This window comes from Hibiscus syriacus, unplaced genomic scaffold, assembly GCF_006381635.1.
Source record: "Hibiscus syriacus cultivar Baekdansim isolate YM2019G1 unplaced genomic scaffold, ASM638163v2 tig00110694_pilon, whole genome shotgun sequence".
NCBI lineage: Eukaryota > Viridiplantae > Streptophyta > Magnoliopsida > Malvales > Malvaceae > Hibiscus > Hibiscus syriacus.
This window is the reverse complement of record NW_024062828.1, coordinates 375,261-389,212: the sequence shown is the minus strand read 5'-3', so window position 1 is coordinate 389,212 and position 13,952 is coordinate 375,261. Positions and strand designations below refer to the sequence as shown.

Sequence of the window (13,952 nt, the reverse complement as noted above, 5' to 3'; positions counted from 1 at the left end):
GTAAGACAAGTGGTAATGATTAGTTCTTTTGAATTGTTACTCTCTTCAAAATCTCAGCTTTTTCTTAATTGATTATTTTTTGTTGTTGATGCAGAAGAAGGAATCATGGAAGACAGTGTTGAGTTTAGCTTATCAGAGTTTAGGTGTTGTTTATGGAGATTTGAGTACTTCCCCTTTATATGTATACAAAAGTGCTTTCGCTGAGGATATTCATCACTCTGATACAAATGAAGAGATTTTTGGGGTTTTATCATTTGTGTTCTGGACATTGACATTGATGCCATTACTGAAATATGTATTTATTGTGCTTAGAGCAGATGATAATGGTGAAGGTGGAACCTTTGCTTTATATTCATTGCTCTGCAGGCATGCAAGGGTCAGTTCTTTGCCCAATTGTCAGCTTGCAGATGAGGAATTATCAGAGTACAAAAAAGATGGGATGGCATCAAATAATAGGAGTCTTTTGGGTTCAAGTTTGAAATCAACTTTAGAGAAACACAAAATATTGCAGAGGCTATTGCTTGTATTGGCTTTGATTGGAACTTGCATGGTCATTGGAGATGGGGTTCTCACACCTGCAATTTCTGGTATGTTTTCAAACATAAAATCTGAGTTTTCATTCATTTTTCCTTGGGTTTATACTTGAGTAACTGGGAATTTTCTGGGTTTCTGCAGTTTTTTCAGCAATTTCAGGTCTGGAGCTTTCCATGTCCAAGGAACAACATCGATGTAAGTCCTTAAATTAGAAGCCTAATTCTCATGTTTCGATTGCAGCATCGGTGAAACATCGATATTTCGTACCAGCAGCTCATCCAAATCCATATTTTGTTTGATGTGCACACACAAGAATGATTAAGTGGGTTATTAAAATTGTGATAAGTGTCTTGCATTAAAGTGGGGTCCCTCATAAGCTTCCTTGCCTTAACAAAACTCCATTCACCATCAAACTTGATTAAATTATGCTTAAATACATTATGTGGAAAGCCAAGTTGATTAACTTTTTTGTTTGTAAATAGAAGTAAAGGTGAAACATGTGGTTAAGAAAAGAAGTTTTAAATTTATAAATCAGAAAAATGACTATGGAAAAGTGTCAATTTTCATATGTTAATTTGTCGTTATAAGGCCAGAAAAAGGTATGTTTGGTAAAGAAAAAGAGTCGGGGTAAACAAAACTACATAGGTTAGTTAATTCGATTCGAATCCTAACTCGTATTTTATATCCATATTAGAATATATATATATGTATGTATGTATGTATTTCATTCATCACCCTATCACGCAGGACTTCCTTTTTAGGAATAGTCAACCTGAAAACATGACTGAAATTTCCCCATAAGAGATTATTCATCATGCATGAAGCACTTTCTAATATATTTCGGTATTTGCTCCGAGTATTTTAAAAAGTATTTATGCTTAACATTCATCTCGTACAGATCTCGTCATGAATATGAAATATGACCCTCAAAAGAGTGACTCGGTTGAGATAGACAGAACCATTTTCTGATTGACTGCCACCACTTAAAATGTGATCAAATCATCTTACTTTTGAATGATATATGAACACTTTGATTTCCCAAAATTTTTACTCTGATTGGATCATATTGTTCTTATTATTATTCCTCTTTATCATGTTTAATTCCTTTTTGAAGTTGGCTTATTCTTTTTTACAAGTGGGCTTTCTTCTGTCTCCTTTACATCCTTTGTTTGCTAGCATTTTCTTTTACGGCTGACATGCACTTGTTTGAGCTTCCTCTCATGGAATCATAATTTTAATAAAAAAACCTAACAAGTTGATGCCAGGTTTAATGTAATTAATTTCAAAAGCTCAAACTCAAAATATTGCTTATGTGCTTTAATATTCTGTTACCTCAGAGTTTATATGATTCTGCAGATGTTGAAGTCCCAGCAGCTTGTGCCATTCTGATATTTTTATTTGCCCTCCAACATTATGGGACGAATCGAGTAGGGTTCTTATTTGCGCCAGTGGTGGTAACATGGCTTTTATGCATCAGTGCCATTGGGGTTTACAATATTTTCCGTTGGAATCCCCATGTTTACAAAGCTCTCTCCCCTTATTACATGTACAAGTTCTTGAAGAAGACCCGAAAGGGTAGTTGGATGTCGCTTGGTGGGATCCTCCTTTGTATAACAGGTACAAAATTGTATGAAAATTGTACGAGTATACACCCATATCCAAATGTGTTTCGAGCATGGTTGTCGTACATGGGTTCTAATGTTGATCTTATTGTTTCAACTATAAATACCCTAGCTCATTTAGCTTCAAAATCATCCCAAAATCTTCCAGTTCTCTATCAAGTGTGTTTTGTAAACACCTGTAATTTTTCTCTTTAGTAAAAGATCTGCAGCAGTCCGGAGACATAAGCACAATTGGCTGAACTCCGTTATCAATTTTTCGGGTATTATTTTTCCGCTTTTATTTCGTATTCTCACAAATCTGGCTATAGAGAAATTACTTGTTACTCGTTTATTTCCTAACAACTGGTATCATGAGCTTTTGGTTGTGAATTTTGCCAATTTTTTCTGCGAGGTTACTATTCACGTGAATAGTGAATTTCGTGAATAGTAAAATTTTGTCGGCGATACGAATTTGTCGACGAAGGTGTTATAAGACACGGTGGTTCGCACAAATTGTCAGAAACGATCCGAAGTAGTCAGATTCGAGTGGGAGCGATGGTTGCAGACGAAGGGAAGGTAAAAATTGAAAAGTTCGGTGGTGCGGACTTTGGCTTCTGGAAGATGCAGATCGAAGATTTTCTGTACCAGAAAAATCTATATCAACCCCTCTCAGGAAAACAACCAGAGGGCATGAAGAATGAAGACTGAGCTCTTCTCGACCGACAAGCCCTCGGAGTTATCCGACTGACGTTGTCCCGAAATGTTGCTTTCAACATAGCAAAGGAAAAAGACCACGGCGGGTCTTATGGCAGCTCTCTCCAGTATGTATGAGAAGCCATCGACCTCAAACAAAGTTCATTTGATGAGGCAATTATTCAATTTGCGGATGACGGAAAGGGCATCGGTAGCACAACACCTAAATGAACTCAACACAATCACAACCCAGTTGAGTTCAGTGGAAATTGAATTCGATGATGAAGTTCGAGCTTTAATTCTCTTATCATCTTTACCAGATAGTTGGAATGCTACTGTTACAGCAGTCAGCAGTTCGTCGGGAAATAGCAAATTAAAATTCGACGATGTTCGGGATCTGGAACTAAGCGAAGAAATTCGGCGGAGAGAATCGGGTGAAGCATCAACCTCCTCAGCTTTGCACACAGAGTCCAGAGGGAGAACTTCAGAAAAGAATTCAAATCGTAGCAGATCGAAATCCAGAAGGGGAAAATCAAGAACGGGAGATAAAGATTTTACCTGTTATAATTGTGGCAAGAAGGGTCACTTTAAAAGAGACTGTCGAGCACTAAAGAAAAATACCGGCGCACAAGAATCTGCAAACATGACAGAGGAGACAGGTGATGCCATGATTCTAAGCGTCAACAGTCCGATTGAATCATAGATCTTGGTTTCAGGGGCATCTTTCCACTCCACCCCATGCCGAGAAATCATGAAAAATTATGTTAGTGGTGATTTTGGGAAGGTTCATCTAGCTGATGATGAAACCTTAAAGATCGTCGGAAAAGGAGACATCCGACTAAAGTTGCCAAACCAAACCACCTGGACGCTGAAAGGAGTGAGACATATTCCTGGCCTCAAAAGAAATTTGATTTCTGTAGGACAGCTTGATGGTGAAGGATTTAGCACAACCTTTTCAGGCTGTGAATGGAAGATTACCAAAGGAGCACTCGTCATTGCTCGTGGTAAGAAAACTGGTACTCTCTATATAACATCAAATTTAGAGAATATCATTGTAGTAGCAGATGCTGATGGAAAATCAAACCTATGGCACCAAAGGCTTGGCCATATGAGCGAGAAAGGGATGAAGACACTTTTGTCAAAGGGGAAGCTGCCGGATCTAAAGAATGTAGATGTCGGACTATGCGAGGATTACATCTTTGGCAAACAAAAGAAAGTCAGCTTTGCAAAGATTGGTAAGACACCCAAGGCTAAAAAGTTAGAGTTAGTTCATACTGATGTATGGGGACCATCTCCAGTTCCATCTCTTGCAGGCTCATTATATTATGTCACATTCATCGATGATTCTACAAAGAAGGTGTGGGTTTATTTTCTGAAGAAAAAATCAGAAGTCTTTGATACCTTCAGAAAATGGAAGGCCATGGTGAAAAATGAGACTGGTATGAAAGTCAAGCGGTTGAGGTCTGACAATGGAGGAGAGTACAGAAATAGGAGATTCAGAGATTTTTGCGCAAACAATGGGATCAAGATGGAGACAACAGTTCCCATGACACCGCAGCAGAATGGCGTAGCAGAGCGCATGAACAGAACTCTGAATGAACGTGCCAGAAGCATGAGGATACATGTCGGATTGCCCAAATTTCTATGGGCTGAAGCTATCAACACTGCAGCTTACCTGATCAACCGTGGGCCCTCAGTTCCATTGGATGGCAGAATACCAGAGGAAGTTTGAAGCAAGAAAGAAATAAACATTTCACACTTAAGAGTGTTGGTTGTAATTCTTATGTACACATAGACTCTGCTGAAAGAAGTAAACTTGATGCTAAGTCCAACAAATGTGCCTTTGTTGGTTACGGCGGTGATGAGTTCGGTTACCGGTTTTGGGACTATGAAAATCGAAAGATCATCAGAAGCAGAGACGTCATTTTCAATGAAAATGTGATGTACAAAGACAGGCCAACCGTAGAATCAAGTAATACCGAAGCTGAAACAAAAGAATTTGCTGAGTTCGAGGAGATTTCTGGAAATGATGTTCAGATCAGTCCTGAAGCAGTTCAAGAGGAAGAACCTGACACACCAGAACTAAGACGCTCCTCCATATTCCTTAAACCAACCCGGCGTTATTCGCCTTCTTTGCACTACTTGTTGCTGACTGACAATGGTGAACCAGAGTGCTATGATGAAGCAATGCAAGTGGAGGATTCAGTCAAGTGGGAGTCTTCCATGAAAGATGAGATGGACTTGCTTATGTCAAATCAAACGTGGGAATTAGCTGAATTACCACCAGGCAAGAAAGCGCTTCATAACAAGTGGATTTACAGGATCAAAGAAGAGCACGATGGGAGCAAACGCTATAAAGCTAGATTGGTTGTAAAAGGTTTTCAACAAAAAGAATGTATTGATTATAATGAAATTTTCTCTCCAGTCGTGAAGCTATCTACAATCAGACTGGTATTGAAAATTGTAGCTGCAGAGAATTTACATCTTGAGCAGTTAGATGTAAAGACAACTTTCCTTCATGGTGATTTGGAGGAAGAAATCTATATGAGGCAGCTAGAATGCTTCATAGAGGTAGGCAAGAAAAACCTGGTATGCAGGTTGAAGAAGAGCTTATATGGTTTAAAACAAGCTCCTAGACAGTGGTACAAGAAGTTCGATAGTTTCATGAGTAGCAGTGGTTTTACCAGATACCAAGAAGATCATTGTTGCTACATCAAGAGGTTCGACAATAGCTTCATTATTTTATTGTTATACGTTGATGACATGCTCGTTGCAGGCTCACACATGCAAGAGATTATAAACTTGAAGCAAAAATTGTCAAAGCAATTTGCTATGAAGGATTTGGGCGCTGTAAAGCAGATTCTTGGGATGAGGATCAAGAGAGACACAAAGTCGGGGACTTTGATATTATCACATGCTGAGTACATCAACAAAGTACTCTCCAGATTCAAAATGCAAGATGCTAAACCAGTAAGTACACCTTTAGGTGTTCATTTCAGACTCTCCAAAGAACAGTCACCAAAGACGGAGGAAGAACGTGCACACATGGTGAAGGTGCCGTATGCCTCAGCAATTGGAAGTCTGATGTATGTCATGGTTTGTACCAGACCAGATATTGCTCAAGAAGTGGGAGCTGTTAGCAAGCACATGAATAATCCGGGCAAGGTACATTGGGAAGCAGTCAAATGGATCCTCAGATATCTGCGGGGTACCACAAACAAAACACTTTGTTTCAAAGGTGGAGATACGATACTGACAGGCTATGTAGATGCTGACTTAGCCGGAAATGTTGACATCAGAAGGAGCAATACAGGGTATGTCTATACTCTAGGAGGAACCGCAGTGAGTTGGGTTTCTCAACTACAGAAGATAGTTGCTCTCTCCACAACGGAAGCAGAATATGTCGCTGTTACGGAAGCCAGCAAGGAGATGGTTTGGCTCCAAAGTTTCTTGGAAGAGTTAGGCAAGAAACAAGAAAACAATGTCTTGTATTGGGAGAGTCAAAGTGTTATTCATCTAGCGAAGAATCCGTCTTTTCATTCCAGGACGAAGCACATACAATTGCGATATCATTTTATCCGGTCTCTTCTGGAAGATGGGATTTTGAAACTTGAAAAGATTAGTGGAGCTCAAAATCCGGCAGACATGTTGACAAAGATGGTGACCACAGACAAACTGAAGTTGTGTTCAACTTCAGTTGGCATGCTAAAGTAACAAGACTAGAAAAGCTGCTGCATTGATCGAGGTGTGAAGACAGATTAAAATCAGTCTTCAATTGGGAGATTATTGAAATTCAAAGCAGCAGCCGGCTGCTTGAATTGGGGGGGGTTGCTTATTTTATTATTATTTTGTAATAGGGTTAATTACAAAATTGAATCATTAAACTTTAGGCTATTTACAAAGATTAGTCTCTAAGTTTCAACTATAAATACCCTAGCTCATTTAGCTTCAAAATCATCCCAAAATCTTCCAGTTCTCTATCAAGTGTGTTTTGTAAACACCTGTAATTTTTCTCTTTAGTAAAAGATCTGCAGCAGTCCGGAGACGTAAGCACAATTGGCTGAACTCCGTTATCAATTTTTCGGGTATTATTTTTCCGCTTTTATTTCGTATTCTCACAAATCTGGCTATAGGAAAATTACTTGTTACTCGTTTATTTCCTAACATTCTAATGTTGATCTTATTGTTTCAGGCTCTGAAGCTATGTTTGTTGATCTTGGACACTTTTCACAGTTGTCTATCAAGGTAACTTATATGACATTTCCATGTTTTCTCTCATAAATGCTGATTTTGGTTGTTGTTTCCCTAACTTAGTGCAACTTACCTGCATATTGCTTTCACCTTCGTTGTTTATCCATCTCTAATCCTTGCATATATGGGACAAGCTGCTTATCTTTCGAGGCATCATATTCTCGAAACTGACTATCGCATCGGATTCTATGTTTCTGTACCAGAGAAAATAAGATGGCCTGTTCTGGTTATAGCTATATTTGCAGCAGTTGTGGGAAGTCAAGCCATTATTACTGGAACATTCTCAATCATCAAACAATGCTCTGCTTTGGGTTGTTTCCCAAGGGTCAAAATCATTCACACTTCATCCAAAATCCATGGCCAGATTTACATCCCAGAGATCAACTGGACTTTAATGCTGTTATACTTGGCAGTGACTGTCGGTTTTCGAGACACAAAACGGATGGGAAACGCATCAGGTATCATCTTCCATGGATTTTGTTTTCTATTGAGAGTTCATTCTCATTATTATCATCAGTTCTCACAGCATTTTCTTATTGCATTCAACAGGTTTGGCCGTTATTACGGTTATGCTGGTTACAACATGTTTAATGTCTCTGGTTATTGTCTTGTGCTGGCATAAAAGTGTTTTCTTAGCGATATTGTTTATATTCTTCTTTGGCTCCTTCGAAGCATTGTATTTCTCAGCATCTCTTATCAAGTTCCTTGAAGGGGCACGGGTTCCCATTGCACTTGCATTAATATTTTCAGCCATAATGTATGTTTGGCACTATGGCACACTCAAGAAATACGAGTTTGATGTTCAGAATAAGGTCTCTATCAATTGGCTCCTTGCTCTAGGTCCGACTCTTGGTATTGTTCGGGTCCGAGGGATCGGGCTTATACACACCGAGCTTGTTTCCGGAATTCCTGCTATTTTTTCTCACTTTGTCACCAACCTCCCTGCGTTCCACCAAGTTGTTGTGTTTCTTTGCATTAAATCGGTTCCAGTGCCACATGTGAGTCCTGAGGAAAGGTTCCTAGTAGGAAGAGTTGGTCCGAAGGAATACCGGCTCTATCGATGTATAACACGTTACGGATATCGAGACATTCACAAAGATGATCTTGAGTTTGAGAAAGATCTTATTTGTAGCATTGCTGAATTTATCAGATCAGAGAGACCAGAATGTAGTATTCAGACAATGGACTCAGAAAATGACGAAAAAATGACAGTCATCGGGACATCATCATCGAATTTAGGTGTAAGAATGCATGAAGATGGTGAAGAAGATTCATCTGAAATTGTATGCACTTCAGAGATAAAGATGACAAAGTCCCCTTCAAGGTTGAAGAAGAGAGTGAGGTTCGTTGTCCCAGAAAGTCCGCAGATTGACATTGACGCGAAAGAGGAATTGCGGGAACTGATGGAAGCAAGAGAGGCTGGAATGGCATTCATTCTGGGCCATTCATATGTAAGAGCAAAGAAAGGATCAAGTTTGATGAAGAAAATTGTGATAAATTTGGGATATGATTTCTTAAGAAGAAACTCTAGAGGACCAACTTATGCCTTGAGCATTCCTCATGCATCGACACTAGAGGTTGGGATGGTCTACCTGGTATAAGATAATTTTATTACGTACTATCGAGATCGGCACTCGACTTGCAAGGTATTGTTCGTTTTCGCCCAAAAGCGTCATGGTTGATGCCACGCGTGTGGAAAAACGGAGGATACCTTGCAGATCAGGTGCTGATATTTACACTTCAGTCTTTGTATTCCATCATTTTCTTTCTTCTGCTCTCGTTGTATATGATAGAACATAGCTTTCTAGAGATGGTAATTTGATTGCAGATTACAAGAGATCATAGTTCATAATTCAGACAGCATTGCATTGATTTCAACATGAAAAATAATGGTTTTCGAATTCAATTTCGACACGTGTATCACATGTGTTTGATATATTCCTCTATGAACATATACGGCCCTAGTAAAAACTAAAAATGGCCTCCAAATTCAAGGTCTTTGCCTTTAAACATTCAGCGCACCATAGATGACTATATACCAATGCCCCTGCCCTCCTCGACCGGACTTCACAACATGGCGTGGATGATTTGGAGGTAAAGTACGAGCTTCAAGGGTGAAAACCAGTAACCAGAAGGTCAAGAAGACAATGAGGACGAAAGGGAGGGTTGATTTGAGTTTCATGGCCATGAAGGAAGAATATATGTTTTCAAAGGGTGCAAAGTATATAATTTAGGTTTGTATATGGATATTGCATGACAGTGGTTTATATAGGAAAAGGAGAGTAAAGTTTGGCCAAAATTTTACTAATTTTGAAAGATAATAAAAAATAACATAAATTAAATCAGAAGAAATAAAAAAACAAACACACAAAATATTTCGTGAAAAAATAACGAACAAATAAGAGAAAATCCATTACATAAAAATAGAATATAGAAGGATTGCGAAATCAAAATATATATATATATATATATATATATATATATATATACCCATCATCCATTGTCTGCATTATCATAATTGTTTGTCTCTAAATATATAGATGGCTTTTGATTATCATTTTTATCTTTAACCACGTTCAAAGTATAAATAATTAACTCAACTTCAACGAAGTTTTATGAAAATATAATCTCTCATAGATCTTGAACCAATTTACAACTCTATTTATATACTTAATATATGCTGATCTTTATTAGAAGAATCTTTAGGATGTAAATCATTTAATATAGCAATCTCATGAAAATAACATTTAAGTACCAATAATTTATGCAAGTTGAAGATGAATGGATGAGCATATAGTGGAGATAGCATATGATCAAGTCAAATTCATTCACGTCGCTGACATATGCACCAATTATATTATTGTTTTTAGGGTAAACTACATGTTTAGTATTTAAACTATTAATTTTGTTCTATTTTGATACCTAAACTTTATCTTTTTCTAAAACTATATTTAACGTTTAGTTTATGTTTTATTTGGTATCACGCCATTAAAAACTTAACGGTGATGTTGACGTGTCACCATAAGGTAATGTCACATCATCATTAAAAAAATTTAAAAATATCACATCAGTAATTTTGTTAATTTTTTAATAGTGTGGTACCAAATTGAAACTTAAACTAAACATTATGTACGATTTTGAAAAAATAAAGTTTCAGTGCAAAAATGAAAAAAAATTGAAGTACTGAGCATTTAATTTACCCTTATTTTTATTGGTAACTTTTGGCTCATTCACATCATAATATTTGAATTTTGAAATAATTTTTTATGTAGAATATTTAATTAATTGTATTAATTAATTAAAAATTATATATTACATTAATATATAAAAGGTAAGGTATACAAATGGTTTTCCGACTATAAAGTGCTACTTTGTTGAGTCATACTATTGAAAGTTATAAAATGGTCACCCAATTATAGAGTGCTACTTTGTTTGGTCCATCGACTATTAAAAGTTATAAAATGATCACCTGACTATTTATATATTTTAAACTTTTCCTTTTACATTAAAAAAATTAACCGTTGTTTGAGCTGGACGTTAACATGATGAGTAGGATATAATAAAATCTGGTACCATAATTGTTTGACTTGTATAATTGTTTGAGATTCTGAGATCAAATTTTATCATATTACAGTCAGTAGGTTAACGTATTACTTAGACGACCAATATTTTTTTTAATAAAAAGGATGAGACTAAAACATATGAATAATCAAGTGACTCCGTTATAACTTTTAATAGTGGACGGACTCAACAAAGTAGTATCTTTAGTCAATGGACAATTTTGTAACTTTTAGTAGTTAAAGGAGTCAACAAAGGAACATCCTATAATCGAGGGACCATTTGCATACTTTACCTTATATAAAATAAGTATTTTTGTTGATAATTTTATTACTTTGATGATTAAATGTTATTAACACCTTATTCCGGATTTAAATTTTACTTTTTAGTTATTTTTAATTATAAAACTATTTTGAACCCATCAAATGATATCAATAGTTAAAAAGAGTGTTATTTCTTTTAGAAGTCTCGGGTTCAAAAAACTACGTTTGCGTTGTTAATGATTAAAAAAAGATTTTGAACAAATAATACTTTGTAGTCACCTTAGACTATATAAAAAGGTTTCAGGTTCGGGTACCTGAGATTACAAGATTGTTTGAACTTTCATTGTAAATGCTTGTAAACCTTTAAAACATGTACTATCTTGTAATCACTTTATGAATTACGATAATATAATCAGTTAATAATATTAATTACATTAAATTTTAAAATAAAAAAAGATATTAAAATCAAAATTAGATTATAACAAAATATATATATATAAACTTTAAAAAATGGATGGAAATCATTGGCACCATAATCACTACAAGGAACCTAAAGTTATTCCATCTCCATCAGTTTGACATCGCCGAGAAAAATGACATTCAACCCCAAAAAAAATCATCAGAAAAATACAATTTCATTGGACCAAAAGAAAAAAAAAAAAATTAAAAGGGAAAAGATAACAGTTGACGTTGGAGTTCAGGTCCTGCAATAATTCAGTGCCACAAATTTCTCTTCTGGATTCCTTTTGCATATTGTAGTTAGAAAATATCTTTCCCATTTTTCTTCTCAAAAAACAGTGAAAAACAGGAGATTCAGGGATGGCCAGAAGGTACTGTTACAACGAAGTTCTGCCATTAACAGCAATGGCTGGAGTAGAATGCGCAAATGTAGGGTTAAACATTCTATTCAAAGAAGCAACTTCAAAGGGGATGAGCCACTACATCTTCATCACTTACTCTTATGCTCTTGGAGCCCTTCTCCTCCTCCCTTTGTCCTTCTTCTTCTTTCCCAGGTCATCTTTATTTCTTATTTTCATCCAGTTTTCACATATAATCTACCCCATACTAACGAAATTTTGTTTGTTTCTAATGCAGTAGAGCTGTTCTTCCGCCTTTGAAATTCCACCTCGGCGCTAGAATTTTCCTTCTTGGGCTTATTGGGTATTGGTTTACTGTCAATTTTCTCTTCTTATGTGCTCATATATATACATATTATTTCCCAGAAATATTTGAAGATCTAAGATTGTGATTCCCCTCTGGGGGCAGGTTTTCGGCTCAAGTTTGTGCTTATAAGGGTATAAATCATAGCTCCCCAACTCTTGCTTCTGCAATCCAAAATCTCTCACCAGCGTTTACTTTCATACTTGCTGTTATTTTCAGGTTTCTTCCTTCTTCTAATCCTTAAATCGATAAAACCAAAATCAATACTATTGAATTCAGCTTGACTTCGATTTGGGTAATAGTCAAATGCATTTTGGTTTTGTTTTTGGTTCTTAAGTTTGAGTTTACTGGGCATCATATTTAACAAGATTGTTTCTGCCTTGAATTTGATACCATAATCAATAAGATTGGAAACAGTAGCCTTGAGAAGCTCCAGCAGTCAAGCTAAAATCATGGGGACCATAGCATCAATTTCGGGTGCATTACTAGTTGTTCTTTACAAAGGCCCCACAGTGTTTTCCTCTCCATCATCATCTCCCGGTTTACTTCAATGGCCCCTGGAATCCTCAGATCCAAATTGGGTCACTGGTGGGATCTTACTTCTTGTTGCCTATATGTTGTTTTCAATCTGGTACATTGTTCAGGTAAATCATACTTATCCAGGGACACCCCTGGATCTTCAACAATGTTAAAAACCTTCAAATTAACCGAACTGAACCTAGGGTTTTCGGAAACTTCCCAGACCCAAGTTATGGAGATTTATCCAGCTGAGTTGGTTGTTGCTTTCTTTTACAACTTATGTGGGACGATTGTAGCTGTACCAGTTTCCTTAATGGCTGAATCTGAGTTGAGTTCTTGGAGGCTAAGGCCTAGTGTTGCGGTTATTGCAGTCCTGTACTCGGTAAGAATTTACTTTACTAACTACAATTTGTAACCTATGCATGATGCATATTTAGGCACCGACATACCGAAAAACCCGATAAATATACGATAAACTTTCAAAATCGCGAACAAACTTGTATTCGAAACATATTTGTATCGACTACTTACACCAAATCCGACTAATGTGATTTACTGGTATATGATGTTATGGTTTTGTATATTGTGCAGGGTGTCTTTCAATCTTATAGTTCACTTGCGGTCACATGGGGACTTCATTTGAAAGGGCCAGTCTACGTTGCAATTTTCAGTCCACTGTCTATAGCCATTGCTGCTTTTATGAGTGCTATTTTCCTTGGTGATTCTCTGCATCTTGGAAGGTACCCTAAACTGTTTATTTTCTTCTCAATTTTGAGCAGAATTAGTTGAGAAGCAATATATATATAGGACTATTGACTCTTCATATTGTAGTATTATCGGAGCAACTGTCATATCAATCGGATTTTATGCTGTAATATGGGGAAAGGCAAAAGAACAGGGAAGTACTTGTTCATCTCGTGGTAAGGTTCCTCTGTTGGAAGAGGAAGACAGAGAAGAACAGTTGCAGTGATTCATTAATGGTTTATGAAATTATCAATGGATCATCTGTATTTGTTTTTGTTTTTGGATTGAAATTTATAGCTGCTAAGCTGATGAACGATCATCATCATTTTAAACAAAATAATATTGGGTGTAATTCCGACATGTTTGGTAACGAAAAAAAAAACGAATGGAAAATGTTAGATGGCTATTTGTTAGACTGCTGTTAATACAGCACGTGCATGTAAAGGTGGTTAGTCTGTTAGGTTGGTTAGCTAAGTCAGTTTGTTAGGTGGTTAGTGATTAGCTAAACCATTGTTATAAAAGCAGTGTACCGACTAATATGAAGGCAATGCAATTCTTTACTGTGTATATTCTCTGTCATTCACACTTCCTAACATGGTATCATTCGCCAAAGTCCTGAGAATTTTTG

At 36.6% G+C, this 13,952-nt stretch overlaps 2 protein-coding genes across 4 annotated transcripts in view; both read left to right on the top strand.

The window, feature by feature from the left end:
* The window catches only part of LOC120138536 (potassium transporter 8-like), a 55,346-nt gene extending 46,419 nt beyond the window's left edge, over positions 1–8,927 (top strand). For all 3 annotated transcript variants that reach the window (XM_039153998.1, XM_039153997.1, XM_039153996.1), the window contains 6 exons: positions 95–587; positions 676–729; positions 1,891–2,151; positions 7,021–7,073; positions 7,159–7,537; positions 7,629–8,927. In XM_039153998.1, the coding sequence (XP_039009929.1) occupies positions 95–587; positions 676–729; positions 1,891–2,151; positions 7,021–7,073; positions 7,159–7,537; positions 7,629–8,680 (2,292 nt within the window). In that variant the 3' untranslated portion in view covers positions 8,681–8,927. The remainder of the gene's footprint in view (positions 1–94; positions 588–675; positions 730–1,890; positions 2,152–7,020; positions 7,074–7,158; positions 7,538–7,628) is intronic.
* Positions 8,928–11,571: 2,644 nt separating this feature from the next.
* LOC120138540 (WAT1-related protein At5g40240-like) lies at positions 11,572–13,889 on the top strand. Its single transcript, XM_039154003.1, has 7 exons — positions 11,572–11,913; positions 11,996–12,061; positions 12,167–12,280; positions 12,468–12,705; positions 12,804–12,962; positions 13,172–13,320; positions 13,412–13,889. The coding sequence occupies exons 1-7, from the start codon at positions 11,720–11,722 to the stop codon at positions 13,548–13,550; spliced, it is 1,059 nt and encodes a 352-aa protein (XP_039009934.1). The 5' UTR covers positions 11,572–11,719; the 3' UTR covers positions 13,551–13,889.
* Positions 13,890–13,952: the final 63 nt, after the last annotated feature.